This window comes from Phocoena phocoena, chromosome 8 (genome assembly GCF_963924675.1).
Source record: "Phocoena phocoena chromosome 8, mPhoPho1.1, whole genome shotgun sequence".
NCBI classification, from domain to species: Eukaryota; Metazoa; Chordata; class Mammalia; order Artiodactyla; family Phocoenidae; genus Phocoena; species Phocoena phocoena.
This window is the reverse complement of record NC_089226.1, coordinates 61708526-61736022: the sequence shown is the minus strand read 5'-3', so window position 1 is coordinate 61736022 and position 27497 is coordinate 61708526. Positions and strand designations below refer to the sequence as shown.

The 27497-nt window shown below is 53.4% G+C and overlaps 1 protein-coding gene across 2 annotated transcripts; it reads left to right on the top strand.

The window, feature by feature from the left end:
* Positions 1 to 1384: 1384 nt before the first annotated feature.
* TRIM3 (tripartite motif containing 3) lies at positions 1385 to 25920 on the top strand. Of its 2 annotated transcripts, XM_065881273.1 has the most exons (12): positions 1385 to 1476; positions 9734 to 9899; positions 15364 to 15595; positions 15820 to 15971; positions 16199 to 16379; positions 16659 to 17391; positions 17497 to 17600; positions 23230 to 23397; positions 23586 to 23754; positions 24009 to 24079; positions 25087 to 25227; positions 25350 to 25920. In XM_065881273.1, exons 2-12 carry the CDS (start codon positions 9769 to 9771, stop codon positions 25500 to 25502), a joined length of 2235 nt encoding a protein of 744 aa, XP_065737345.1. In that variant the 5' UTR covers positions 1385 to 1476; positions 9734 to 9768; the 3' UTR covers positions 25503 to 25920. The 2 variants fall into 2 exon arrangements, with proteins under 2 accessions (XP_065737345.1, XP_065737346.1); XM_065881274.1 differs by lacking the exon at positions 1385 to 1476 and having other exon boundaries at positions 9808 to 9899; positions 15730 to 15971; positions 25350 to 25502.
* Positions 25921 to 27497: the final 1577 nt, after the last annotated feature.

Here is a 27497-nt window from a genome sequence, read left to right as displayed (position 1 = left end):
AAGGGTGAACCCTGTCTGAGGCTCATTCACAAGCACCAGAGCACCTGCGCTGGGTGCCAGAACTGAGGTAGATTAGAAGTCAGGGCACTTCCCAGGGTCCCTGCTGCAGCCCGGTGTTGAGCCCAAATCTGAACCTTGTGTGATGCGAGAAAGCTCCCCGATAGCACTTTGATTTACTCAGGGACCAGGGACCATCACCCTATGCTCCTCGACCAAGGAATGCTCCAGATTTTTTCAGCATTCTCCCCTACCTCTGGAAGGGTGCAGTTATCTGACTGGAGCTTCATTATAGAGTGGGGTGGCCCCTCACTTTGTGGGCCACTGGGGCTTTTTCAACATGAAAGGTACTGAGGTTCCAAGTGACTGGAGGCAGGACCTATAAGCAGAGCTCAAACCCTGGTTCCAGCACTTTCTGCCTGAGTGATCAGGGTTAATGTCTGGGGAGCCAAGGGCCCTCAGTTATTTCCGTTGCAAAACACGGCTAATAAAAGAAGCTACCTATTAAGATTATGTGTACTAAAGAAGATAATATATGTGAAGTGATTCGTTATGTGTCTGGCACATAATAAGCACTCAGTCCTTGTTAACTGTTATACTTTTTATTATTTTCCACCGGGGCTGCTTTTCCACAAGGTGATGATTCTGAGAATTGCTCTGGTCTTTGGAGGGTGGAAGGGAGTCGCTGGATGGTCTGAACCATAATTTCCTCGCGAGGGGGCTCCTGAGAGAGAGCCAGGCACCTTGAACCAAGTTAAGTCCCCCATCTTTCTACCCCGTCAGCCCCTTCTCCCCAGAGCTCTGCGTACTGCCCTTCTACCCTGGGGCTCGTCCGCCGCCCAGAGATCCGTGCCGAGGCACAGGCGATCCCTGTCTCCCCCTGCTCGGCAGAGACCACAGTAGCATAGTCCGTAGGAGCCCCCCCAGGAAAGCCTGGAAGGGCACCTCCAGGAGACAGCCCTTACCGGCTCCCAGAGTCCGAACACCCTGCCGTCCAGCTGCCTTTTCGTGACGGAGCGTCCGCCCAGTCCCTGAGACCCACTGCGCTGCCCTTTCCTGGAGCCGTCGGGAGCCAGAGGCAGCTGGCGGGGATCGAGGATCCGGGATCCGGGATCCTGCTCAAGGGTTCCCCAGCCCGACAGGGTAGGCAGCTCCTGCAGGAGCTTCGGGAGAGTTGGAGGAGCGGTGCGGGTGGGGTTGGGGCGGGCGGGGCCTCCGTGGCGGCGGGCGGGGCGTGGGTGGGTCTTCGGTCTCCGAGCCGCCCCCTCCCCCGGCTGGTCCGCAGCCCCGCCCCGGCCCCTCCCTCCGGCCTGTGCGGCGGGTCCGGCGGCGGCGCCGGCGCGGGGACAGGCGGAGGCGCGGGACGTGGGGCGGCGCCGCGGGCAGAGCCGGGCGGACGGGCGCTGGCAGCAGCAGCGCCGCGGGCCCTTCGGAGTGGCCGCAGTCCGGGTCTTGGCCCTCCCATCCTGCCTCGCCGCGGTGAGTGCGACGGGCGGCCCCCAGGGGTGCGTTTGTATCCCCGTCTGCCCAGGTCCCGGTCCGGGTGCGAGCGGCGGTGTGTCTGTCCGAGTGTCTGTGGGTGAGGGCATAGATGCTTTTCAAAAGCTGTGCCTGTCTCTGTCCACGTGAGGCGTGTCCCTGTCCGTGAGAGCAGTGGGGGGATTCTTCGGGCTGTGGCTGCTCACGTGAGGTCCATGTTTGAGGGGGGAGGCGCGGGTGGATGGGTGATGCTTCCTTGGAGGAGCGCGGGGTTTGGGAGCTTGTGTATGTTGGCGGAGGGTGTCGAACGCTGCGGCCGAGGATGGTGGGGGGTGGGGGAGCGGGTGGGGCTGCTGAGTGGGACTCTGGAATCTTGTGGCCCAGCTTGTCCGAGGGTTCCTTTCTCCCTGGTGCAGACACTTCCACCCTTTGCTACCCCCTCCCTCCTCAGGCACCTAGAGGCCCACCAGCGGGTATAGAGGACACCCTTTCCTCCTCTAGCACTGGCCTCTGGACAGGAAGCCGCATCCGGAGGCTGTTTCTTGTAGGAAAGGACCCTTCTGTTTCCCCTGCAGCCTGGGCCCCGCCTGGAGGACCCCAGGCTCCTCCCTGGTTCTGGCCTCCTCCCTTCTGGACTTGGCTTCAGATCATGGGCTGCAAACCTGCAGAGACAGATGGTTGCAGGTTGGAGGGGCAGGCTGCACCCCAGGGAGGTCAGTCCACTAAAGGCCAGCCCTGGGCTTGTTCCTGGTGTGGGGGTCTCCGATGTGGAAAGCAGAAACCCAGGACTGGCCCCTGTAGGAAGATGAGATCTGGTAGGTTGGAGCAGGTGCAGAGGTCTTTTTCACAGGTCTCTCCCTGCCTGTCTGTCCAGCTCATCAGTGCCCATTCATCCCCTAAGCAGGGTTCTTATTTGCTGCAGAATTGGAATCAGAGCTGCAGGCCTGACAGGTGCCCTGCTTCTCTTGGCTTGCATGCCTCCAGTGACAGAGCACTTACTACTTCTCTTATGGGAACGCTTCTTTATGTTAAGTGGAGGTCGTTTTCCTTGGAACTTCGTTCACTTGTCTTGTTACTGCCTTTGATTTTGCCTCTCTGTCTGGTGAGAGGATACTGCAGTGATTTAAAGCATGGATGGCTCTCTTATCACCAACATATACTGAGCACCCTCTGTGTGCCAGGTGCTGCCTCAGCCACGTAGGGGACAATGGCATTCTTGCTAAGAGAAGAGCTTGAGCAAAGGCCCATAGTTGATATAGTACAGCCTGTGTTCAGAAAAATGGAGCAAAACCATTTTGCTAGGCCAGGGTAGGGGGTGCCCAGAGGGAGTGTCATGGGTGCCCTAAACTCAGCAAACATTAATTTTGGAAGGGAGGTGGGGACAACTACAGCCACTCTCTAACACACCTAGCCTTCCTGTGGAAACCAGCAATCATACTCAAGGTAGTACAAGATTGGATTTAATCATGGGCACATATTACAGTCTGTAGGGACCTTTGGCTGGACAGAAAACCTTGGGAATCTCAGATTTGGGGAAGAAAAAGATACCCTCCCCCAATTTGCAAGTAAGGGGATGGAGTAGTCCAGAGTCTTACCTTGCATTGGCGAAATTAGTGAGAGTCAGGACTAACTCCTGGATCTCCTGACTTTTAACCTAGACACATTATAGGAGCAGAAGCAAGGATAACAGTCATACCTAATATCTGAAAGTTGAAAGAAGAGGAGGAATTGAAAAGACTCCCAGGATTCTGGCTGATGTGGCTAGGTGGATGGTGGTGGCTTTTACTGAGATGAGAGACGCAGCAAGATGAGTAGGTTAGGGGAAAGTGAATTCAGTTTTAGACTAGTGTCTAGCATCATCCCTGTACAGATGTCCAAGGAACAGCTGGATATACAGGTGTGGGTTCAAGAAGTTTTCTGCACAGGAGATAAGGCTTTGGGAGTCATTAGCAAGTGGACGGTAACCAAAACCATGGGAGATGGTGAGATTTTCCAGACAGAGTATGGAAGTGAGGGGAGAAGAGGCCCTAGAACAAAGCCCTGAGGAGCTAGACATATAAGGAATGGACAGTGAAGGAGCAGCCAGAGAGGCAAGTGGAGAACTGGCATCGAGTGGGTTGTGATAGCATCAAGTACAGCCTCTGCCCTTTTGAGTCTTGCTCTCTTGCCCAACTGGTCTGTGTTTCTTAATTTTTGATGCTTCTCTTCCATTACTCACTGTTTTCCCAGTGTACCTATCAAACTCCTATTTGTCCCCTAAGAGCCGGCTCATATATCCCTTCCTCTGCAAGTCTTCTTTATTCTCCACCACCTTCAGAGTTGGGTACTTCCTCCTCTTTGCTGCCGTAGCAGTTTGAATATGTCAATATCATGACACTTATCACATGGTAGTTGTATATTTCCATGTCTGTTTCCCACACTAGTCTGAGAACTTGTGAAGGACAGGGAGTGTGTCTGTTTCAGCATTGTGTCTCCAGTAACCACTTTAAGGGCCTTGCCAGAGGGCCCAGGGAAGTTTGATTGTTTGATAGGTTGATCAGCTCATTGAATGGTTCATTCATCTACTTACTCAGTCTGGCAGTAGTGGGTGGGAGAGTTGGTACTGCAGATTTCATCATTTTCCTTCCCTGCCAATCTTATTGCAAGGATTCCTTGGCTTTGAGGACTTCACCTCCTCCAAGGCTTCATCTGTTTCAAAGAAAACCCAAAGACTGTAGCCTGCAGTCATTTGTCATTTTGCTGAAGCCTCAAATGATCAAATACACTTGGAGGCTAGTGACCAGGAGTGAGTCATTTTCAGAAGCAAGTGAGCCTAACTGGCCTCTTGCATCCACTTTTTAACAATGCCTCGGTCACCTACCTTCACTCACAGCTGTGTCAGTCATCTATACTGGGACTCTCATGAGGTTGTACGAGGAAGTCATGGAGGAAGTTAGATGCTGTTTGAGAATTTGGAGAAACTGAAAAGCCTTGGAACACATCCTTTGCAGATGTCAAAGATCAGGTGGAATCGGCACTGGCTGTCCTCATTTGCTCACAATCAACTTCCTCTTCAGCCCCCTGTATCTGGCTTCCTTTCCTCCAGCCCTTAGAAACCACACTCCCTGAGGTTAATACCAGCTTCTTTTGGGCTTTAGATCATGGGAACTGTTTGCAGCATTTCACAATGAAGATTGTTCTCTTACTCGTGAAGCTCTCTTCTCCCTTGGCTTTCATATCTCTTTCCTGATTCTCCTGCCTCTCTGGCCACACCTTTTCAATTCTTTTCAGGCTTTTTTTTTTTTTTTTTTAAATGTTGGGCCTTCTTTTAATTTATTTATTTTTATTTTTGGCTGTGTTGGGTCTTCGTTTCTGTGCGAGGGCTTTCTCTAGTTGCGGCGAGCAGGGGCCACTCTTCATTGCAGTGCGCGGGCCTCTCACTATCGCGGCCTCTCTTGTTGCGGAGCACAGGCTCCAGACGCGCAGGCTCAGTAGTTGTGGCTCACGGGCCTAGTTGCTCCGCGGCATGTGGGCTCTTCCCAGACCAGGGCTCGAACCCGCGTCCCCTGCATTAGCAGGCAGATTCTCAACCACTGCGCCACCAGGGAAGCCCTCTTCTCAGGCTTTGCTTTCTGGGCCTGTCCCTTAAATGTTGAGGTTTGTTGGGGCGCAGTCACAGGCTCTTCTTTCTCACCTTATGCCCTCTCTGGGTGATGTCATCCACTTCCATGCCTTCAGGTACCATCTCTACACCAACTCCCAAATCCATATCTCCAGGCCAGACCTCTTTCCTAGGCTCCAGCTTGTCTTTCCACCTGCCAGCTGGACCTCTCAAATGTCCCATAGGCACCTCAGATTCCTCTTACTAAACACTGAGCCTGTCACCCTCCCATCCAAACTGCTTGTCTTTCAGAGTTTTCAAGCCAGAAAACTGGGAATCATCTCTAATTCTTTCTTCTCCCTCTACTCTTCATATCTAACCAACTGGTCACCAAGTTCTATTGATTCCTCCCTATAAAATTCACTTCTGTCAACCTCCCCTTAGCCACTCCCCTAATCAAGGCCACCATCATCTCTCCTCTACGATGTCATGGCAGTCTCTTAACTTTCTGCTCATGACACCCCTCAACTGTTTCCCACAGTGCAGTCAAAAATTTACTCTTTGGGCTTCCCTGGTGGCGCAGTGGTTGAGAGTCCGCCTGCCGATGCAGGGGACACGGGTTCGTGCCCCAGTCCGGGAGGATCCCACATGCCGTGGAGCGGCTGGGCCTGTGAGCCGTGGCCGCTGAGCCTGCGCGTCCAGAGCCTGTGCTCTGCAACGGGAGAGGCCACAACAGTGAGAGGCCTGCGTACCGCAAAAAAAAAAAAAAAATTTACTCTTTTTGCTCTCTCACTCTATACTTAAACCCTCTTCACCTCCCCACCCTGCTCCTTTGCTCTTTGGATAAAGCCTTAATCCCCTAGCAGGGAAGGGTAAAGTCTCAACTCCTCAATAAGGCCAACAAAGATTTGTATGATCTAGCTCCTGCCTACCACTGCATCTCATTTCTTAGTCCTCCCCTGTCACAGTGTTTGATTCAGTCTCCTGATGCAGAAGGCACCATTCTCTCTTTAACTCTTCCCCATCCTGGAGCTCTTGAATGGCCCTTTCTTCAGGAGGACTCTCTGGACCTCCAGCCTCCTGCACATCCTTCCCTCGCCCCAGATCTAGGTTAGGTGACTCTCAGCAATCAGTGCTTCCCTGTCATAGCCCTCACCATATTGCACTACATTAATTGATTTATTAGATTGTGGAATCCATGAAGGCTGAGCTGCGAGTATTTATCTTTGTATCCCCAGGCCTAGCAGAGGTGTTGAATGAATGCTGAAAAAGGAAATGAAGTGCCTTTAGAGCCTCAGTTAAAAGATGGGAAGGATAAGGGATGCAGAGATGGCAGTAGGCAGCCCGAGGAAGGAGGGTGAAATCTCAGCTCTGAGTTCAAGATCTTCCAAGTACCTGCTGTGATAAACAGTCTATTTAAACCATGGCCTATAGGACCTTGGGGGGCAGATCTCTAAGGAGCCGCGAGATGGGAGAGGTGGGAGTAAAAGCCCAGGAGAGGAAGGGAATCTTGGTGATTTAGGCAGGGGTGTGACCTCAGCGGCTGCATGCCCAGCACGTCTGGGTGGGGAACTGAAGCAGGAAGGGGAAGGGAGGGAGGAGCTGTCCGTGCTTGGATGTTGCCCAATCACCGCCCCTGTGTGACAGGCTGGGAGAGCCCTTTGGGCTTGGAGAGAGGCGGAGCCTGACTTCCAGCTGCCCCAGAAGGGCCCAGTAGACCACTCCTACTCTTCCTCTCAGCCCTCCCCTTCGCCAAACAGAAGCTTCAGCTTGGCTCCGGCCTCCTGTTCCCTCTGCCAACCCTCGGTCTGTCCTCCTCCTGCTATGTTGTTGTCTTTGTATTAAGTCTCCAGATTCAGAACCCTGCACATCTGGAGAAAGAACCTCAGAATCCCGTTGTCCACATTCAGGGATGCCCTTCCTACCCTATCCATGCCCACCCTCACGTAAACATAAGGCACATGCAGCTGAGCTCCTCTCCTGCCCCTCCGCAAACCTGGAGAGAGCTGCGGACTCTGGACTGGCCCCACGGCATTCATTCATTCATTCTTCATTCACGCATTGTTTTTAGAGAGGGCCATGGTGCATGGAGTTGGGCACAGATAGTGGTGACCTGCTCCCAGTCACTGCCTGTTTTGAAGTAGTCTGGCTCTCTTTCTGCTTCCCTTCATGGCCAGATTTCTCTCCTGAATTGTCTACAACTGCTGTGTTAATTTCTTCATTTCCATTCATCTTTCCATCACTCTGACCTGACTTCTGCCCCTCCCATTCCACCACAGCCAAATCTGGTGGACGCTCTCCAGTCTTCATCTTACTTCACCGCTCCTTCTTTCTTGAATGCCCCTCCTCCCCTGACTTCCTTGACCCCACACATTCTTGGTCTTCCTCCCATCTCTCTGAGTTCTCCTTCACTCTTCACTCTCTATCCCTAGATGGTCCCATCCATTATCATTGCCTTGTGTCATTAATATGCCAATGCTTCCAAGTCAAAAACCAGCCCAGACCTCTCCCTGGAGCTCCTATATTCTATTTCTTACTTGACATCTCTACCTGGGTATCACACAGGCACCTCTCAGACGTCTCATGGTTAAAATGGAATGGCCCAAATCAGCTCCTTAGCTTTCACTGTCTCTAGGCATAGCCCATCACCCTCAGGGGAGAAACCTGGGAGGCCTTACTGTCATTCCTTTCCCCTCCCACATCCAGTCCATCGTGGTGTCCTTTTGACTCAACCTCATGGTTATTTCTCAAATCAGTCCACTTTTTTGCCTATAGCTCTGCTAATACCCAACATCAGCCTACCTGAAGAACTGGGGTAGCCTCCCAAGCTTCCACCCTGGCTCCTCTTCAATCCTCATAGCTGCCAGTGTATGTAGCTTTTTAATTTATTTTTATTTTTTGTAAATTGCATCATTTCTTTCCCAATTTGGGATAGAACCCAGATTCTTAACATCAAGGTCCTTTGTGATCTCATTCCAGCCTACCTTCCCAAACTCCCCTGTGGCCTTTTATTCCCTTTGCTCTGACCACATGAACCCTTTCGGGTTCTCAGTGAGTTTCTGCCTAAGGACTTTCCTTCAACGCTGTTGCTTCAGCCTGGAATGATTTCCCTCCCTCACTTTCTGATGCCCACACCCTCATCCCTACTATTTTCCTTCTAGCCCTCAAAGCTCTACTTAAAAGTTACCTGCTTGGAAAGGCCTTCCCCAATCACCCAATCAAAAAAGCATTCTTTCTCATAGCATCCTTTTCTTCTGTATAGCACTCCCCTCTCCCAATCTGTAATTATATATTTATTCATTTATTTACTTTTCACTACCTCCGCACCACGAGGACAGTGACCATATCTGTTCTGTTTATCACTCTATCCCCAGCGCCTGTACAAAGTAGGCACTTAATAAATATTTGTTGAATTACTGAATTAATTCAATAAATATAGACCAATCCTTATGTCAGGCTCTGTGCTAAGTGCTAGGAATAAAAAAGAAATAAAATATAATGCCTCTCCTCAAGAACTCTGGACAAAGCAGAGAAATAACAAGAAAATTACAGTATAGTGTATAAGGGCCAGGATGGAGGAAAGACAAGGTGCAGAGTGACATAAAGGTGGAGCACCTCACCAGACTTCAGGAAATCAGGGAAGGCCTTCTGGAGGAGGTGACATTTACGTGCAGACCTGAAAGATAAGCAAGAGTTAGCCAGACGAAGTGGGGGTGAGCAGAGGATCTCAGGCAGAGGGAACAGAATGTGTGACTGCCCAGAAGCAAAAGAGAACAAGGAGTTTTCCAGGAACTGAAAAGAAAGAAACCAGTGTGACTACTCATAGAATCATGAGACGTGAGGTGGTAGAGGGAGGTATGGGCCAAAGCTAAGTTTTGTTGGCCAATTTAAGGAGTTTGGACTTTGTCCTCTGGACAATGGAGAACCATTGAAAGAATTTAAACAGGGAGTTAGTGATAAGATGGAATGTGTGTTTAGAAGCCTCCTTCTGGCTGTGAGGGAGAGGGATGAGAAGGCATAGGCGAGGAGAAGGACACCAGTTAGGAGGCTGTTGCTGTATCGCTGGAGAGAATTGGTGGCACCTGAATCGGGGTGGTATCTGTGCAGTTGGAGAAAAGGGGATAAGGTATTTGGGAGGCAGAATCCACGAGACCTGGATACTGATTGGATGTGGAAAAGAATGTGATCCCGGGCAGTTGTGCTGGGAGGTGGGTCAGAGCATAGATAGAAGGGCTGCAGGTGGTCAGAGGAGAGACACTCCATCAGGAAAGTCTCCCGGGGGAGGGTTTGGGGGAGGCAGAGGAGATGAAGGGTGGGTGTGTCAGTGAAGGGCATCCCCGTACCACACACTTGACATACACTATCGCAAATTCTCAAAACAACCATTTGAGGTAGGGATTATTATTTCCATAACTGCAAATTAGGAAACTGAGGCTCAGAGAGGGTATATGAATTGTGCAAGGTCACATAGCTGGTAAGAGGCTGAGCTGGGTTTAAATCAATCTAACCTGACGCCTGTGCTTTTAACCAGAGCAGCAGGCCCAGAGGGTACTCAGTCCATGTTCTTCACCCTGCTCGGTCCCTGGCAGAGAAGAGATGGGGCTAGTGCTCTGCAGGGGATCAGGTGGGGAGAGGGTTTGCTGGCTTCCCTGGTACTGACCGTCTTTCCGTACACAGGCTGGTGTGAGTGGTAGGTGCCATCCGTGGGCACCATGGCGAAGAGGGAGGACAGCCCTGGCCCAGAGGTCCAGCCAATGGACAAGCAGTTCCTGGTGTGCAGCATCTGCCTGGATCGGTACCGGTGCCCCAAGGTTCTGCCCTGCCTGCACACCTTCTGTGAGAGGTGAGGGTGTGTGTACCGGGGAGGGATGAGGACCTTGCAGGGCCCCCGGAGAAGGGAGTGGCACGTGTAAACCTGTAAGAGGTGAGGGAGGTGTGTGCACACATGGAGGGGAGGAGATGAACCCCAGCCTACAGGAGGTAAGGGTTCGGTGCAAGAACCCGTGAGAGGACCGGAGGTTCCTAACACTGGTCTGTGGCCCCTGCCCAGAACAGGGCCTCCTCTGCCCCTGCCCAAACCCCAAGGCAGCCTTCCCAGAGAAATCAGGCAGAGCTGAGACTCTCAACCAGCTCTGGCACCAGAACTTTCTGACCAGTGGGAGGATGTTCAAAACTAGGTCTGTCCTCCCTGCCTGTCCTCACTGTTGTCCTGAGGCACTGAATGAGAGGCGACCGCTCCCAGCCTCTGGGCTTCTATCTATTATTCATTCACTTAACAAATGTTTATTTATCGAGCAACTACTATGTGCCAGACCTGTCCCAGGCACTGGGCAAGCAGTGATAAGCAAAAGCAGATATGATCCTTGCTCTTAAGGAGCTTACAGTATAGTGAAGGAGAAAGATAGTGATCAAATCATCTGACAGTCAGACTACAGATAAATGTAGTCCGTGCCACCTCAGTCAGACACCCTCCCAGCGACGCCCTGCATCTTGCCATCACCCAGAATAATACCACTTCTTCTGTGGTTACAGACTCCAGTATCCCACTCTTGGCTTCCATTACCCCACTCTCACTACACCAGCTTTGACTGGATGTAGATGTCCAATGCCCTTGACTGCTCCGTCTTCTCCCAGCTCCTTCCCGGTCTCCCTTCCTTTCCTACCCATCCTGAATCCCATGGTGGACCATAGGCCTCTACAATTCCCACACACCTTTGTCCTTTTCTAAACCCACGTGGCAGAAGCCCAATCCTGGATCTGAGCTGTAATTGGAAAGCTCCATACCTTCTCCTATATCCAGACCACTGAGCATTCTTGAGAAAATCAGTGCCTGAGAAATTATAACAATAGCTACCGTGTATCGATTGCTTACTGTTTGCCAGGGACTGGCTAAGTGATTTACACGTATTGATTTACTTGATCCTCACAACAGATACTTTATTATCCCCATTTTAGAGAGGAGGAAACTAGGGTTCAGAGTCATTAAGTAATGAAGAGATATTTCCGAGGCTCCGCAGCAAGTAAATAGTCGAGGTCTGAATCCAGGTTTAACTGCAGAGAGCCTTCTCTCTTAATACTACTCATTCATTTATCCCTTGGTCCCTGCTCTCAAAGACTTATGCTCTAGTGGGAGGTGACAGACAGTAGGCAAGCAAATAATCAAACAGGAGAGTCACAGCTTGGGCTAAGTGTTTTCCAGGAAATAAACAGGGAGTAAGTGCGGGCGGCTGGGCCAGGGGCTGGTCTACGTAGAGTCATCAGGGAAGGCTTCCCCGAGGAGGTGACATTTGACCTGAGACCTGAGGATGAGAAGGAAACAGACATGTACAGATTGTTCCAGGCAACAGGATTATCTTCGCGCTGTTCCATGCAAAGGCCTTAAGAAAGGAGTGAGTGGGGCACGTTCAGAGACCAGGGGAGAAGCCAGCGTGACTGAGTGAGGAGGAAAGTGGGATGAAGTGAGGTCCGAAAGAGTCAGAACAGTTCACGGGGGAGCTTGGCAGTTTTAGGAAAGTTTTGGATTTTGTTCTGTATGCAGTGGGAAACCACCGGAGGATTTTTTTTTTTTAGCAGAGAAGTAATGTGACATAAATTAGACTTTTGTTTCTTGGCCGCGCCGCATGGCTTATGGGATTTTAGCTCCCCATCCAGGGATCGAACCCGAGCCCTCGGCAGTGAGAGCACGGAGTCCTAACAACTGGACTGCCAGGGAATTCCATAAATTAGATTTTTTTTTAAAGCTCATTCTGGTTGTCGTTTGGAGAGTGGACTCTAGAGAAGCAAGAGTGGAAACAGGAAGCCAGTTAGGAGCAGTCGTAAGCCAGGTATATGCGACACGTAGGACGGAGATCTTGATGAGTTCAAAGGTATTCAGGATAAACTCCAGATTCAGCAAAGCTGGGGAGAGAATTACAGGGGAACTGAGTAGAATGGTTGAAATGCAGATTTCATAGTTGATGCCGTGATGGGTGATGAGACATAGGTAGTGCTGGGAGCATGGGAGTGGATAGCTGAGGTGAACTGGAGGAAAAGATCACGGGGGGAGGGGCTGAGAGGAAGCTTAGGAACTAAGAAATCTCGATGGGGGGTGGGTCACCCTGTGGATGTCAGAGCCACCGAGAATGATGGCAGGAGTGTGTGTGTGTTGGGGTGGGAGGGAGGGTAACAGAAGAGAGTGAGCCAGAAGAAAGACTTCGGCCAATGGGGAAGCAACCATTGAGTCAGTGGAGACAACATCAGGGAGGGGTGTTGTAGACAGGCCTGAGCTTCCAAGGAGCTGGAGGAGAAGAATTTAGAAATGTTCCAGTTGGGGGCGGGGAGGACTCAACCCCACCTTCTGGTCCTGAGGAATGTGGAGTATGAGACAAAAACCACTCTCAACTCGAGAAGACTGAAGGGGAAACTAGGTCACAAACAAGTTAATATTTGTGAAGCACTTAGCATTGTGCCTGGCGCATAGTGTTTGTTAAATAAAGAAAAATTAATTAATTCAGATCAAGAAGTGTAGAGAACGTTAAGAGAAGAGATTGAGGATATGGGAAACTTTGCAACAGGTAAATCTTCCCTCCACAGATTTGTGGTCTCCAAACACAGCCGCCGTCAGTCTGTTTCTAGTAAGATTCCTCTCCCGCTCCGTTCAGTGACTGATCCCAGCCTCCCTGTCTCCCTGGATTCCCACCACCACCCCACTCCTTCGCTTTCAGCAGCTGACCTTGCCGGAGGCAAGTTGGGCATCCTCTCTCTAATTTTGCCCCCTGTGCTCAAGTGCATCCACTTCATTTTCCCCTCCCTCCATCCAGAGGATGGGGTCCACTCCTTCTCTTCAAGCCAGCCTGAGCCACTGTCCCATCCCCAGACCTCGTCCCATGTCTTCTAGTGTCTTCCCTCCCTCCTTCTCTACTGGCTCCTCAACTTAGAAACGTGCTCAAGCCTCCCGTTACAAACAGATAAGAACACTCCTTTGTCCCTCTGTCCCTCCCAGCTGCCATCTAACCCATCAACCTACTTTTTACTCAAACTTCCAACCTCCCATTCACTCTTCAACTGGCAAGAGTCAAGCCTGCCTTCCTCTACCCCTCCCTCCACTCACTGTTTTCCTTACAGACAAAAGTACTCTTACAGTTGCCAGTTTCCGTGGGCATTTTCCAGTCCTTAGCTTCCCTGACTCCTCAGCTGCTTTTGACACTGATGACCACTCATTCCCTGCTTCTGAAATTGCACTACTCACTTTGCTGCCCTGACTCTCTCCTACCTCTCTGCCCGTTCCTCTTTGCTCTCCTCTTTCAGTATTTGCTGGGTGCTCTGTCCTGCTCTTGGCGCTGTAATCCCCTTCTTGGTGATCATATCGTCTCCCGTGGCTACAGAAGCCATCTAAATGTTGATGGCCTCCCTGTCTTTATCTCTAACCTGCCTTCTCCCCAGCTGTCTACCGATCCCCTCTGCCTGGATGTCCCACCGTTACAGTAAACTCAACCAGGGCAAGGCTGAACTTCCCTGTAAACTAGTCCTCTTTCTGTGTTTCTCATCGTGGTGAATGTCACTCAGTCATCTAAGCTAGGAATCTGGGAGTCAACTGAGACTCATCTCTCACTCCCCATGTCTAATCAGACAACACTACCCACCGGCTGCACTTCTCAAATACTTCTCAGATTTGCTCCACCTCAGTCTGCATTTCTGTTGCCTAAATGCAGGGCTTCCTCACCTCTTGCCTGGACTATTACAAGAGCACCTTGGTTAAGCACATGCTTCGCCTCGGATCTGGCTCTCGTGCTTACTAGCTTTGTTACTTTGGGCCACTTACCCTTTCTGAGTCCATTAACAAACACCAAGTGCAAAGCACAGCCTGCCACATTGTGCTTAATAAATGGTAGCTGGATGCTGAGGAGGACGGTGCTCCTACCCCTTGTCTGCTGTCTCATCATGTTCACATTCACCCTCCACACAGAGGCAGATAAAATGGAAAGCTGGCTGTACCATGCTCCTGCAGCTCGCTCGTGCTGTTGAGATAGCTTCTAAGCTCCTTGACGTGACCCAGGAGCCCTCCATGAACTGGCCCACGCCTCTCTCTCCACACTTCCCTTACCATTCCTTGCCTTGGGCATCCTTTGAACTGCTTATAATTCCCTACTCATACTGTGCTGTTTCTGGCCACCTTGTGTATCTGGAACACCCTTCCTCCTCTCCCTGCACCTTTCTTGGTCAGACTAACAATTATTTATTGGGCTTCCCTGGTGGCGCAGTGGTTGAGAGTCCGCCTGCCGATGCAGGGGACACAGGTTCGTGCCCCGGTCCGGGAGGATCCCACATGCCGTGGAGCGGCTGGGCCCGTGAGTCATGGCTGCTGAGCCTGCGCGTCCGGAACCTGTGCTCCACAACGGGAGAGGCCACAGCAGTGGTACCGCAAAAAAAAAAAACAAAACAAAAAGAACAATTATTTGTCCAGGAAGATTTTGCTTACGTCACCTCCTCTTCAGCCTTTTCTGGCTACCCTCTCTACTACCAGAGGCCCCTTCTGTGCATTTCCTTATCACTGCATCTTCTGTGTTCCTTACATTAATGACAGGTAATCCTAATAGCTGTAATTAGTGTTATAATAGTATTGTAATACTATAATATATCGTACCTTCTGGGAGTCAGGCGTGTCAGCGCTTTACATTTAATTCTCCACACCTTGTGAAGCCTGTACTGTCTCCATCTTGCAGAGGAGAGATCCTTGGCTCATAAAAGTTAAGTAACTTGTCAGGGGTCATACAGTATGAGAGTTGACTGACCTGGGAACTGAACCCAGGCAGCCTAGCTCCAGGACCCATACCTTTAATCATCACACTGTTTACTTCTACAAACTCTAATTTTGTTACTTTTTTTCTCTACAAACGGGGAGTATTTTAGAGGTAGGCACTGTGCTTTATCTTTGTATCCCCAGAGCTTGGCACAAATTTGGCAAGAGCAGGTGGTCAGTAAATGTTTAATGAGTTAATGGTGCGGGGGTAGGCAGTCACACATTTTCTGTGAGAAGGGTTTGTAAACACCTGTGAAAGGTGAACCTGTGTCTGCGCACCCTGTGAGGAATGCGTGTATGTCTGATCCTCTGAGAGACGTCAGGGATGCGTTGCCGCTCAGTTGTGAGAGGTGAGGCCTTTGACCCCCGCTGTTACGACAAGAGGCGTGTGCCGGCCAGAGAGGTTTCTCAACGAATGTGGCAGCACAGCTGTGAGCACAAGGACTGGCGCCCATGGCAGGTGACAGGAGGGGTGCACTGACACCGCCCTGCCGCTTCATCCCTTTGACTCGCCCTCCTCCCCGGCCAGATGCCTCCAGAACTACATCCCTGCCCAGAGCCTGACGCTGTCCTGTCCAGTGTGTCGGCAGACGTCCATCCTCCCTGAGCAGGGCGTCTCTGCGCTGCAGAACAACTTCTTCATCAGCAGCCTCATGGAGGCCATGCAGCAGGCACCTGATGGGGCCCACGACCCCGAGGACCCCCACCCCCTCAGCGCAGTGGCTGGCCGCCCCCTCTCCTGCCCCAACCATGAAGGCAAGGTGGGCCCAAGCAGGCCCAGTGAGGCCAGGACTTGGGGTGGAGGGGGAGGAGAGGTCGGGGGAGGGGCCGAGTGGCTGCGGGTGAGAGGGGATTCTAAGTGGTCCGGGTAGCGGGGGTGCACCTGGAAGGTGAGAGGCAAGGAAGGCAGGTGGGGTGGGGGAGGGCCGGGGACAGAGAAGCATGGTGTCTAGTCGTTGCCTGACGGGAGTCCTTGCGCCGCCAGACGATGGAGTTCTACTGTGAGGCCTGTGAGACGGCCATGTGCGGCGAGTGCCGCGCCGGCGAGCACCGGGAGCACGGCACCGTGCTGCTGCGCGACGTGGTGGAGCAACACAAGGCGGCCCTGCAGCGCCAGCTCGAGGCGGTGCGCGGCCGGTAGGCGCCCGGCGGGAGCCCGCGCTGGTGGGGCCGTCTGGGATGGTGTCTCGGCGGGGGCAGAGGAGGGACCTTCGGGAGGGTGGAGATAAAATTCTTAGGGAGGGCAGGGGGGTGTCTCAGGGAGCGGAAATCCTGGAGGGCGGCAGTAGGGTCTCCGGGGAGAAGGGACAGCTTCGTGAGGGCATCCTCAGGCAGCCCTGGTATGAGCTGTTTCCCCTCCCCAGACTACCACAGCTGTCCGCTGCCATCGCCTTAGTGGGGGGCATCAACCAGCAGCTGCAGGAGCGCAAGGCAGAGGCCCTGGCCCAGATCAGCGCAGCCTTCGAGGACCTGGAGCAAGCGCTGCAGCAGCGCAAGCAGGCCCTGGTCAGCGACCTGGAGGCCATTTGTGGAGCCAAGCAGAAGGTGTGTCCGCTCACCCTTTCCCACCACCGTCCAGCGTGAGATGGCCTGTCGCCTCCACGCGTCCCCTGCTCCCCACACGCGCGCACCCCTTCCCCTAGTCTATACTTGCCCCCTTCTGGCGTGGCCAGTAGGTACCGTGGGCATCTGTGTCCCTCGTCCACACTCACCCTCTTGTATTCCCTTCGTGCCATAGTACAAGTTCATCAGGGATCGCAGAGACCCCCCTCACCTTGCCCTCCACGAGCCTGCTTACCCAACCCTCCCCTAACGCCTCCTCAGGTGTTGCAGACCCAGTTAGACACGCTGCGCCAGGGCCAGGAGCACATCGGCAGTAGCTGCAGCTTCGCTGAGCAGGCTCTGCGCCTGGGCTCGGCCCCGGAGGTCTTGCTGGTGCGCAAGCACATGCGAGAGCGGCTGGCGGCGTTGGCAGCGCAGGCCTTCCCGGAGCGGCCCCACGAGAACGCGCAGCTGGAACTGGTCCTCGAGGTCGATGGGCTGCGGCGATCGGTGCTCAATCTGGGCGCGCTGCTCACTACGAGCGCCACTGCACACGAGACGGTGGCCACTGGCGAGGGCCTGCGCCAGGCGCTGGTGGGCCAGCCCGCCTCTCTCACTGTCACTACCAAAGACAAGGATGGGCGGCTGGTGCGTACGGGCAGCGCCGAGCTGCGCGCGGAGATCACGGGCCCCGACGGCACACGCCTGCCGGTGCCCGTGGTGGACCACAAGAACGGCACGTACGAGCTGGTGTACACGGCGCGCTCCGAAGGCGAGCTGCTCCTCTCGGTGCTGCTCTATGGACAGCCGGTGCGCGGCAGCCCCTTCCGCGTGCGGGCCCTGCGTCCTGGGGACCTGCCACCTTCCCCGGACGACGTCAAGCGCCGCGTCAAGTCCCCTGGCGGCCCGGGCAGCCACGTGCGCCAGAAGGCGGTGCGTAGGCCCAGCTCCATGTACAGCACCGGCGGCAAACGGAAGGACAACCCCATTGAGGACGAGCTCGTCTTCCGCGTTGGTACAGAGAGCCTTGGGCGGAGGCAGAGGGCGGATGAGGCGGGGCCAGAGACTCAAAATGACCTCAGTGTGCATTTTTTGCTTCCATCCCGTTTCTTCCCCACAGGCAGTCGCGGAAGGGAGAAGGGTGAATTCACCAATTTACAGGGTGTGTCCGCAGCCAGCAGCGGCCGCATAGTGGTAGCAGACAGCAACAACCAATGTATCCAGGTAAGCTCTCCCCGAACACCAAAATAGAAATTCTCAAGCTACAGCCTAGTAAAACAACAACAAAACGAAAATAAAACAAAGAAACAAAAACCCAACAAAGTATACAGGTCGCCTCCTGAAGGGTGAAACCCTACAGATAGTACCTTTACTTAAAGAGCAATGAATCACAGCACCACCCCTCCCCCACTCGCTCGCCATCCGTTCCACAAGGGCCACAGCAGGAACCAGCACCTTCACAGTTAGGCACTGGGGTTTACTGTGCCGGCAGCCTCTACCTCCCAGGCTGTGGCTCAGGCCAGACCAGCTCCTGGACCCCAAAGATCCGGCTCATTGTTCCCTCCTCGCTGCCTCCACCTGAGTCCCTGGCTGGCTCGCTTTCTGCCCACCACAGTGGTCAGGATACAGCCTCTGCAGCTCCCCACTATCTCCCAGCATGCCTGCGTGGATCCAGAATGCGTGTCGTCTGTGCCCGTCTCTGCAAACGTCCAGTCGACTAGACAGTCAAACGGGGAGAACCTGTGAAAAGGGGTGGCTTCCAGTGGCTAGACTATAGCGCATCCTCACAGGTGGTCCTGCCTCTGGCCCTCCCAGCGCCTCACACACCCGAGTAAAGCATCTGCCACTTGGATGGACGTAGCCTCTGCTGCATCTGAGCTCCAGAAAGCCAGAAAAGGCGGTTTTCTCTTTTCCTTGTAGTGAGCCTACGAACAGGCAGAGCCAGTGACGGGCGCCAGTGTGGTAGGCACAGCAGAGCACGTCACAGCTCAGGCTCTGAAACCAGACACCTGGGCTTGAATCCTAGCGCTGCCACTTACGGACAAGTCATGTGACCTCCCTGAGCTTAGGTTAACTCATGTGTAAAATTAGGAAAAGAACACCTCAGAGGGTTGCTGGGAGCACTGAATGACAGCATGTACTGAGCCTGGCACCAAGCGAACCTTCTGACTCTTAGCTGTTGTTGAAAATACCATTGTCCAGGTGGGGACAAAAGCCAGGAGGTGGGAAGGTGCTATAGGGCGTCGTTCAGGGAACTGGAAGGGTCCCAGAGTGGCTGGAGGGAGATTGCTATTAGAAGTGGAGTAGCTGAGGTCACGCTGTAAATGGCTTTGGAGAGGAAGCTGTGGAATTTTGATTTTATTCTGTACAGGATTGTTTCTAACTACTGTAGGCTTTCAGTTCTTGGAAACGTTTTGTCAGGTAGTAAAACTTTTCCCCGAAGATCCTTACTTCCCATCTGTACATTTAAACTTCTTCCCGACCCTCTGCCTGAGTACCCCCGTCACAGACGCAGCTCTGCCAAAGGCCTGTCACCTCGGTGTCAGCTCCTCCTGGCCGTTGCTTTCCACCTAGCCGGCTGAAAGAGCCAGGAACTCTTCCATGACTCTATTCCCAAGCCTGTCTAGCCCGCCTTTATTCCCACCTTGTTCCTAAGAGCAGAGGAAAGGAGAAGCTCAGGTCCACGCAGGGAGGCATTTGGGTCCAGGCTGGATGGTGAGAAGTGGAGGGGTTTGGATGGGTAGGGGTGGCGCTGAGGCCCTGCTCCATCACAGCCTCCACCCTCCAGCTCCGTTCCGCCTTCTTACGCCAAGGATGCTTTTTGGCACAAAAGTTGAGGTTTGGGAAACTTCCCCTGGGGTGCACACACACGGGTACTCATATCCCCGGAAAGATGTGCCACTTTGTCTCCCTGACGAGGGCCTGTGTCTGTCTGTTGTTTCAGGGTGGGGACTTAAGAGGGAGGGCCTAGTGCAGCCCCTCCCCCCCCCCAAACACTTCCTTCTGCTACAGCAATCCTCCTTGCCCCTGCTGCCACCCATGCAGCAACCTCATAGCTGCTAGGAGCCTGGCTCTCGATTCCACAGCTGAGGTTCTCTCACTCTGGGGTCCTCAGGTCTGCTGTGGGCCAGGCTGCCAGATGCACTGGGACTCCCCCTCAGTTCATGAGGGTTGGGGCTCTCGTGAACTTCTCCTCCTTTGGACTCGGCTGTGGCGGCAGCTGAGGCAAATCCTCTCCTTGTGCTGGATCAGCATCAGCTGACAGAAAAGAAGAAGCATTTTGTGATTCTGAGTGAGGCATTTGATTTGGATACATTACATCCTTGGGTAACGGTCTGAGTCCAGAAATGTTATCAGCTCTTCTGTGAAAGCGTCCTCATTTCCTGCAGGCAGAATGCTAATCGCACTCTCCTCCAAGCTCCCTCAGCCTTGAGCGGTACAGCACTTTTCATTCTCTGCCAGAGTCACTGGTTTGTTCGTTTGATTTTGTTTTGGCCTCTCCCCCAAGTAGACTCAGGTCCTGAAGTTGCTTACTGCTACCGTGGCAAAAGAGAGAGATGCTAAGGATCAAATCAGGGCACTGGCAGATTCTAGAGATAAGGCAGCAAATATGGCAGGTTTTGACGAGCCATCAGATATCCAGGGAGAGGGAGGGATCAAGAATTGCCGGGCTTGGTGACCTGAGTAGGCGGTGTTGCCATTTGGGAGCGGGCCTGGGAATAGGTTGATGAATTCACTTTTGCCTGCGGTGAGTTTGAGATAGCTGTGCGGCATCCCAGGGGAGGCGTGCGATTCTGGTCTGGGAGTGAGCTGACGGATTTATTCATCTGTTGAATGTCTGCTGGGTGCCCGTTGCCATTCCAGTGCTGCAAATGCAGAAGCGAACAAAACAGACACAGTCCCTGCCCCACCTGGGGCTTACATCCTTAGATGGGGGAACGAGGGTACTTAGCAGTTATTTAGTGACAGGAGTGACAGTTGTTGTGAAAAGAGCTAAAAAGCATATATCACGGAGACTTAACTTTATGTGTGTATATTGACATAGGAGATGGAGTTGATCATTAAAACCTTCTCTGGGGCTTCCCCGGTGGCGCGGTGGTTGAGGGTCCACCTGCCGATGCAGGGGACACGGGTTCGTGGCCCGGTCCGGGAGGATCCCACGTGCCGCGGAACGGCTAGGCCCGCGAGCCATGGCCGCTGAGCCTGCGCGTCCGGAGCCTGTGCTCCGCAACGGGAGAGGCCGCAGCAGTGAGAGGCCCGCGTACCGCAAAAAAAAAAAACACACAAAACCTTCTCTGAAGAAGCGACCTGGAAATTCTGAGAACTGGAGGATGAGTAGGAGTTGGCCAGGTGTAATGGGTGGGATAGGTTAGGATAGGCTGGGAAGAGGAAGACCCCCTAAAGCCTCAGTGTTGAGCTAGAAACTAAGCTGCTCGGAGTGGAGGAGGCAGACAACGTTGCCTCACTACCCAGCTGGTGGTACCTTTTCATCCCTCTCACAGCACCTCTTCAGCCCGTGGCGCCTACCTTCTCCAAGTGCTGTCCAACCACAGGGGACCAGGGCAGAAGCCAGGGGCATTTCTGATCAGCCAGGGAAGGGCATGATGGGAGGTCCACATCAGGAGGAAGTGATGTCCATTGGTGAGACCAGTTCAAACAGCCCTGCGGGCCTAAGAAACAGAGATGATGCAGGGGCGGGGGACTCAGTCCACGCAGGAGGGAGAACATCTGGATCAAAGAACAAGGCCAAGGCCCATAACTTGAGTCCTCCAAGGCTGCTCCTGGCTCTGATTTCTCTTGTGTCCCTAGAGTTTTAACAAAGCAATGTGTGAGCCTTATGCAGTGAGTGATGTTGTGGCTGTGAAGGAGAAGCAAGAAGGCTTAGCTATAGAGGAGAGGAGCATTAAAATCCTAGGTGCTTTTAGGATGGTGAGACCTGAGCATGTTGCTAAGGTGGAAGAAGTACAAGAGGGTGAGAGGTTGAAAGGTCTCCTCTGTCCAGATTACCTTATCAGCCTCATAGCCTGGACGGGCTAATCCATGTCCATTCCCCCACCCTCACCTACCCCTTTCTTGTCTGCTGCTAAGTCCTGTGGAGTCTTCCTCCTGTATGTCTCTCGATCCATCTACTTCCCTCCAGCAAGTGCCCTGGTCCAAGCCATCATCAGTTCTCACCTGGACCACTGCAGCACCTCTGCCTGGCCGGCCAGCTTCCAGTCTCGACTCCTCCCTGCAGACAGAGTGCTCTTTCTGAAAAAGCTCCCATGTGCTTTTTCCAACACCACCAAGCAGTTCTCCAGTTCTCAGTGGACACTGACCAGGGATCCTTTAAATTCAACTCAGTTCCGACACGATCTACCTGGAGATGGCATCACATCCCACAGGTTGAAGGCTCAGTCCCATAGGACCGCCCCTACTTCAGATGCTGATCAAAAGTTCAGTTTGTCACCTGTAGTCTGACCAACCGGCTATAAAGTGGAAGTTCCCACAACCGACTCCTGTGTTCAGTTAATTAGCTAGAGCAGCTCACAGAACTCAGAGAAACATTTAATTACGTTTATCAGTTTACTATAACAGATACTATAAAAGATACAGATGAGCAGCCAGGTAAGAGATACATAGGGTGAGGTCTGGAAGAGTCCCTAGTATAAGGAGCTTTGGTTCCTGTGGAACTGGGGTACACACCCTCCTGGCACCAACCCGGAAGCTCATCATATCTTCTTGTTCAAGAAGTTTTATAAAGCTTAATCTGTGCTCCCCACCCCTTCTCCTTCCCAGAGGTTGGTGGGTAGAGCTGAAAGTTCCGACCCTTTAATCAGATGGTCTTTCTGGTGACCAGCCCCATCCTGAAGCTATCTAGCGCCCCCCCAACACCCTAAGTCACCTCATTAGCATAAACTCAAAAGAGACTCCTTATGAATGACAAAAGACACTTATTGATCAGGAAATTTTAAGGGTTTGAGGAGCTCTGTGCCAGGCACTGGGGACAAAGGCCTAATACATTTCTTTTTTTTTCCCCCCAAATTTATTTATTTGTTTATTTTGGGCTGCCTTGGGTTCGTTGCTGCGCGCGGGCTTTCTCTAGTTGCGGCAGCGGGGGTTACTCTTTGTTGTGGTGCACGGGCTTCTCGTTGTGGTGGCTTCTCTTGTGGAGCAGGGGCTCTAGGTGCGCGGGCTTCAGTAGTTGTGACACACGGGCCTAGTTGCTCCGCGGCAGGTAGGATCTCACCGGACCAGGGCTCGAACCCGTGTCCCCTGTGTTGGCGGGCAGATTCTCAACCACTGTGCCACCAGGGAAGTCCCTCAAATATATTTCTTATTATATTACCAAGTCAGATCTCCTCTTGTCACTTTCCTGCCCAGAAATTTTCAGTGAATTCTCATCATACCCAGAATAAAACCTTACTCCTTCTGTTCTTTACGGGAGTGCCCACTGCCCTCCATCCACACTAGGCAAGTAGTGCCCATACTGAATCCAAGCAGCGCCCCTATTGGACTCTGTGCCTTCTACGTACTGCTGACTCTGCTTAAACACCTTTCTTCCTCCTTCTTTACTCGCCAACTTTGGTTCAGCTCTTGGCGTCCCTGTTAGGCTTTTAGCTCAGGTTGCCCCTGCTATTGGACCACCTCTCACCCCTTTCACATTCCCACAGTCCCATTCACGCCTCTGCTGCCTGTCCCCTAAGGTCTTCGCTGGCAACGTCAGATTCTCCCCACAGCAGGGTGTCAGAAAGTGCTTGTTGAGTGCTGAATGAATGGGGGTGGGTCTCCTCCCTCAGGGTCCTGCTCCCTCCCCTCTGTGCCCACAGTCTCTCCCCTCCTGCCCCCTCGCTCCCTTGCTCCTCTGCTCCAGGTTTTCTCCAACGAAGGCCAGTTCAAGTTCCGCTTTGGGGTCCGAGGACGCTCGCCTGGGCAGCTGCAGCGTCCCACAGGTGTGGCCGTGGACACCAATGGAGACATTATCGTGGCAGACTATGACAACCGTTGGGTCAGCATCTTCTCCCCTGAGGGCAAGTTCAAGGTGAGAGGCCTGCTGTCACTCTACTCTGCACCCTTGGCCAGCTGAGATGTCCGTTCTAGTGCCTCCTGGTGGTCAGGGCCTGGACTGCTCGATCCACCCTCAGCCTAAGGTTCTGCTTTGGTGCCAGGCTGCGACTACTCTCCCCACGGGGCAGGATAAAGCCCCTAACGGATATCCCCTTCCTCCAGACCAAGCTTGGAGCTGGCCGCCTCATGGGCCCCAAGGGAGTGGCTGTAGACCGGAATGGGCATATCATTGTGGTCGACAACAAGTCCTGCTGCGTCTTTACCTTCCAGCCCAATGGCAAGCTGGTTGGCCGTTTTGGGGGCCGCGGGGCCACTGACCGCCACTTTGCAGGTATTGGGAAAGAACTTAGAGACCTAGTCTCTGATACCCCAGTCCCAAAGAACTCCCCTGGATGTCCCAGCTCTACAGACCCCCTCCTCCTATATTTTGGCCCTAGGGGACCCCGTCCCTTCACTATACCCTAGCACCATCATCCCAGAGACCCCACCCCTCTCCTCACACCACAGCTTTGTCATCCCAGATGTTCTCCCCCATCCCACTCAGTATCCTGGCTTACTGCCAGAGAGCCCACTTTGTATTTTCAGGGCCCCATTTTGTGGCTGTGAACAACAAGAATGAGATTGTAGTGACGGATTTCCATAACCATTCAGTGAAGGTCAGTGTTCTCCCTCCCTCTGTGACCACAGTTCCATCATCCTTTCCTCTTGCACAAGACTCCTCTCTCCCTCACCTCCCTTCTCTCCCCCTTGAGATCATTCATTTGAACAATTAACATCTATGGCGTGGCCGCGTTGTCCCAGGCACTGTGCTAGAAGCTGGGAATACAGTGGTGAATAAAGCAAACACATTCCCTGTCTTACTGGTTCTGGTCTAGTGGGGAAGAGAAGAAAGTGCCGGGATATTACAGTGTGATGTGATGCATTCTGTGGCAGGAGAGTGCGGGGAAACTGAGCGAGGGGGTAGCAGGAGCATTTGATGCAGGTGGAACTAAGCACAGGTAGGAATTCACCGGAAGGTATGGGGACAGGAGAAGCCAAGGAGGTGGGAACTCATACCGTGTAGTCCAGAAAGTACAAGTAGTTCAGATGAGGTTTGAAGAGGGGAGTGGTGCCAGCTGAGAATGAGCCTTGCTTATTCCCTCAAGGGGCTTGCTCTCTTCCTAAGAGCTACGGGCAGTCACTGAATGATTGCAGGCAGGAGGGTGATGCAGTCCTGTGTGTCTTAGAAAGATTGCTCTGGCTGAGGCGAGACTAGAGGCAGGAAGATCAGTCTTTTGCAATAATCTGGCTGAGGACCATTGCAGTGGCAATATATGCATAGGGTACAGATCTGCGATACAGTCAGTGGGTTGTGGTAATTCATTGGCCGTGGAACAGAGGAGAAGGGGGAGTTGAGAATGACTCAGGGCTACCTGGGTGTTGCCAGTCACTTGGGAAGGAGAAAGAAGAACTGCTTTTCCAGGGAAGATAAGCTGCCCAAGGGACATCGGCTGGAGATGTCCAGTAGGCAGTGGCATGCATGGACGTGAAGCCTGGGAAGAAGAACTGGTTTATAGCTGCAGATCTGGGGGTCCTCAGCCCTGGGGCTTCACCCCATCCTCCTCCAAGGCCCCGCCTTCTGCCTGAGGCCAGGTCCCCAGTCCCCAGCCCTTTCCCCTGCCAGGTGTACAGTGCCGACGGAGAGTTCCTCTTCAAGTTCGGCTCCCACGGCGAGGGCAATGGGCAGTTCAATGCCCCCACGGGAGTAGCCGTGGACTCCAATGGAAACATCATCGTGGCTGACTGGGGCAATAGCCGCATCCAGGTGAGGAAGGCCCGGGGATGGCACCAGGGTGAGGTTTCCCGCTGGGCCCCAGGCACCCCCTCCTCAAATGCCACTCATCTGCCCGATCTCACGGCTCCCTCCAATCTCCGCTCGTCCCTCAGGTGTTCGACAGCTCTGGCTCCTTCCTGTCCTATATCAACACATCTGCAGAGCCACTGTATGGCCCGCAGGGCCTGGCACTGACCTCGGATGGCCACGTGGTGGTGGCCGACGCGGGCAACCACTGCTTTAAGGCCTATCGCTACCTCCAGTAGCTGCACGGGACCTGCCTGGCTCTTGGAGGGACGGACATGGGGTGATTGGACAAGATGGTCTGGCCAGGAGGTGGGCCAGACCTGGCAGCACTGAATGTGGGCTGCGGGCGCGGGTGCGCCCGGTGCCCTCCCTCTCCCCCCTCCCAACCCCACGGTTGCACTTTATTTATTCGGTTCTTGCTTTGGTGACTGGGTGGGCCTGGACCATGGTCCCAAGGATGTGTGCAGAGCTTCACCCTCCCCTCCCCTCCTTACACATCACCCCATCCCCTCGGTCGGCTCCCCATCCCCCCAGCCTGGGGCCAGAGCAGCCTATTATTCCAGGGCAGAAGTCCCTCTGGTTGTCTCCCTACCAGCCCGTACACACTGACAGAGACAGCAGTACCCACCCCTCACATTAAATAGATGTGTTCACCACGATGGTTTTGTTGCTTTCTTGTGGGCCGGGGCTGGGAGGGGAGGGGAGGGTGCAACTACCTCTTGACGAAAAGGTGGGCAGGCAGCTGGGAAGGGGACCCAGATTCCCAAATGTGCCCTGATGTTTTGAAGCTTCAGGAGAGGAGAGCAGAGAAGGGGAACGCCTGGGGCTCAGCCACCTCTGAATGCCTGTCCCCAGACCCACGTCTCCTGCAGAAATAGTAAGTCCTTTGGCTATCTGCTCTGGGGCTGAGGAATGACCCTGGCCTAGAACACAGCCAGCAGCTCTAGGGAGAACAGTTGGAGGGATGACAGCAATCCTTGAAACGCAGGCCTGGGTTAGGGACCTGGGGCGAGCCCAGGTGGAAGCTGGCTGTGGGAGACTCCGTGGCCAATTTCAGAACTCAGTCCTGGAGGCTCGGAGCTCTGCTTCCCCCTCCTGCTGTTCATGCCAAGACTGCTGCCCTTTCCCCACAGTGGAACAAGGGTCCTAGCATCCCCTCCTGAGCTCTGTTCTGCCAGGGTTTGGCTGCCAGTTCCAGAGATGATTACCACTAGCTCTCAGTGATTTGGGAGGTAGGGACTGTGATTCTCCCTGTCTACAAAAGGCTGAAGCTGCCCTTCATTGCTGAGTAAGAGCAGAGCGCAGTCTTGAATCTGTTGGTGTCATACTCCTAACTGATAAGTTATAGCACCTTACTCATTCTTAGGCCCCTTGCACCTAGCATGGTGACTGGCAGAGAAGGCACTCAACAATACCTGGGGAGTCATGGGTCTGGGAGGGTTGGTTATAAGAGGTCATGGGGAAGCTCAAGACTTTGTCCTGGTGTAGCATGATTCCCAGGGCTAGGGTGGGAGGGCCTGTCCATGCACCTGTGGAAGACCATAGGGGCTTTGCAGAGATCAAAGGGACACCGTGTGGACCACATGGTGTGTTCACCTTCCTGCTGCTTTTCGGCCCCACTGGTTGGGACCTGGTAAGCAGGTGGAGGGACAGATGAACTCCCTGAAGGCTCTAAGGCAAGTGTTACAGGGCCTGGCCCCAATTAGGAGTAGGATTGCCTGAGCCCATGCCCTGGCCAGCAGAGATGGTGTGCTCAATCATCAGTCACTCAGCACCAGCCTAAGCCATGCAGAAGTCATCTCAAGCCAGGGCGGGGCGGGGGTGGTGTGTGTGTGGGGGCAGTCACTCACTTTTTCCTAGATCTGATCAGAGTGGGCATTTTATTTCCGATTCAGACCTTGGGCCCAGAAGTAGATGGAAGGGGTGACAGGGAGTGGGAGCTATGCCTTGACTTATTTGGCCTAAGTCTTTTTTTTTTTTTTTTTTGCTGTACGCGGGCCTCTCACTGTTGTGGCCACTCCCGTTGCAGAGCACAGGCTCCGGACGCGCAGGCTCAGCGCCCATGGCTCACGGGCCCAGCCACTCCGCGGGCCCGGAGTGACAGGGATGAAAGGGATGCCTTACGGGATGAACTGGCAGCTGGACAGTGCTTCTGTGGGGTGGGAAGAGAAGTGAATGTGAAAAACAAAAGAAAATTAAACATCTCTAACTTGCTCCTCTTTCAGACTTTGGAT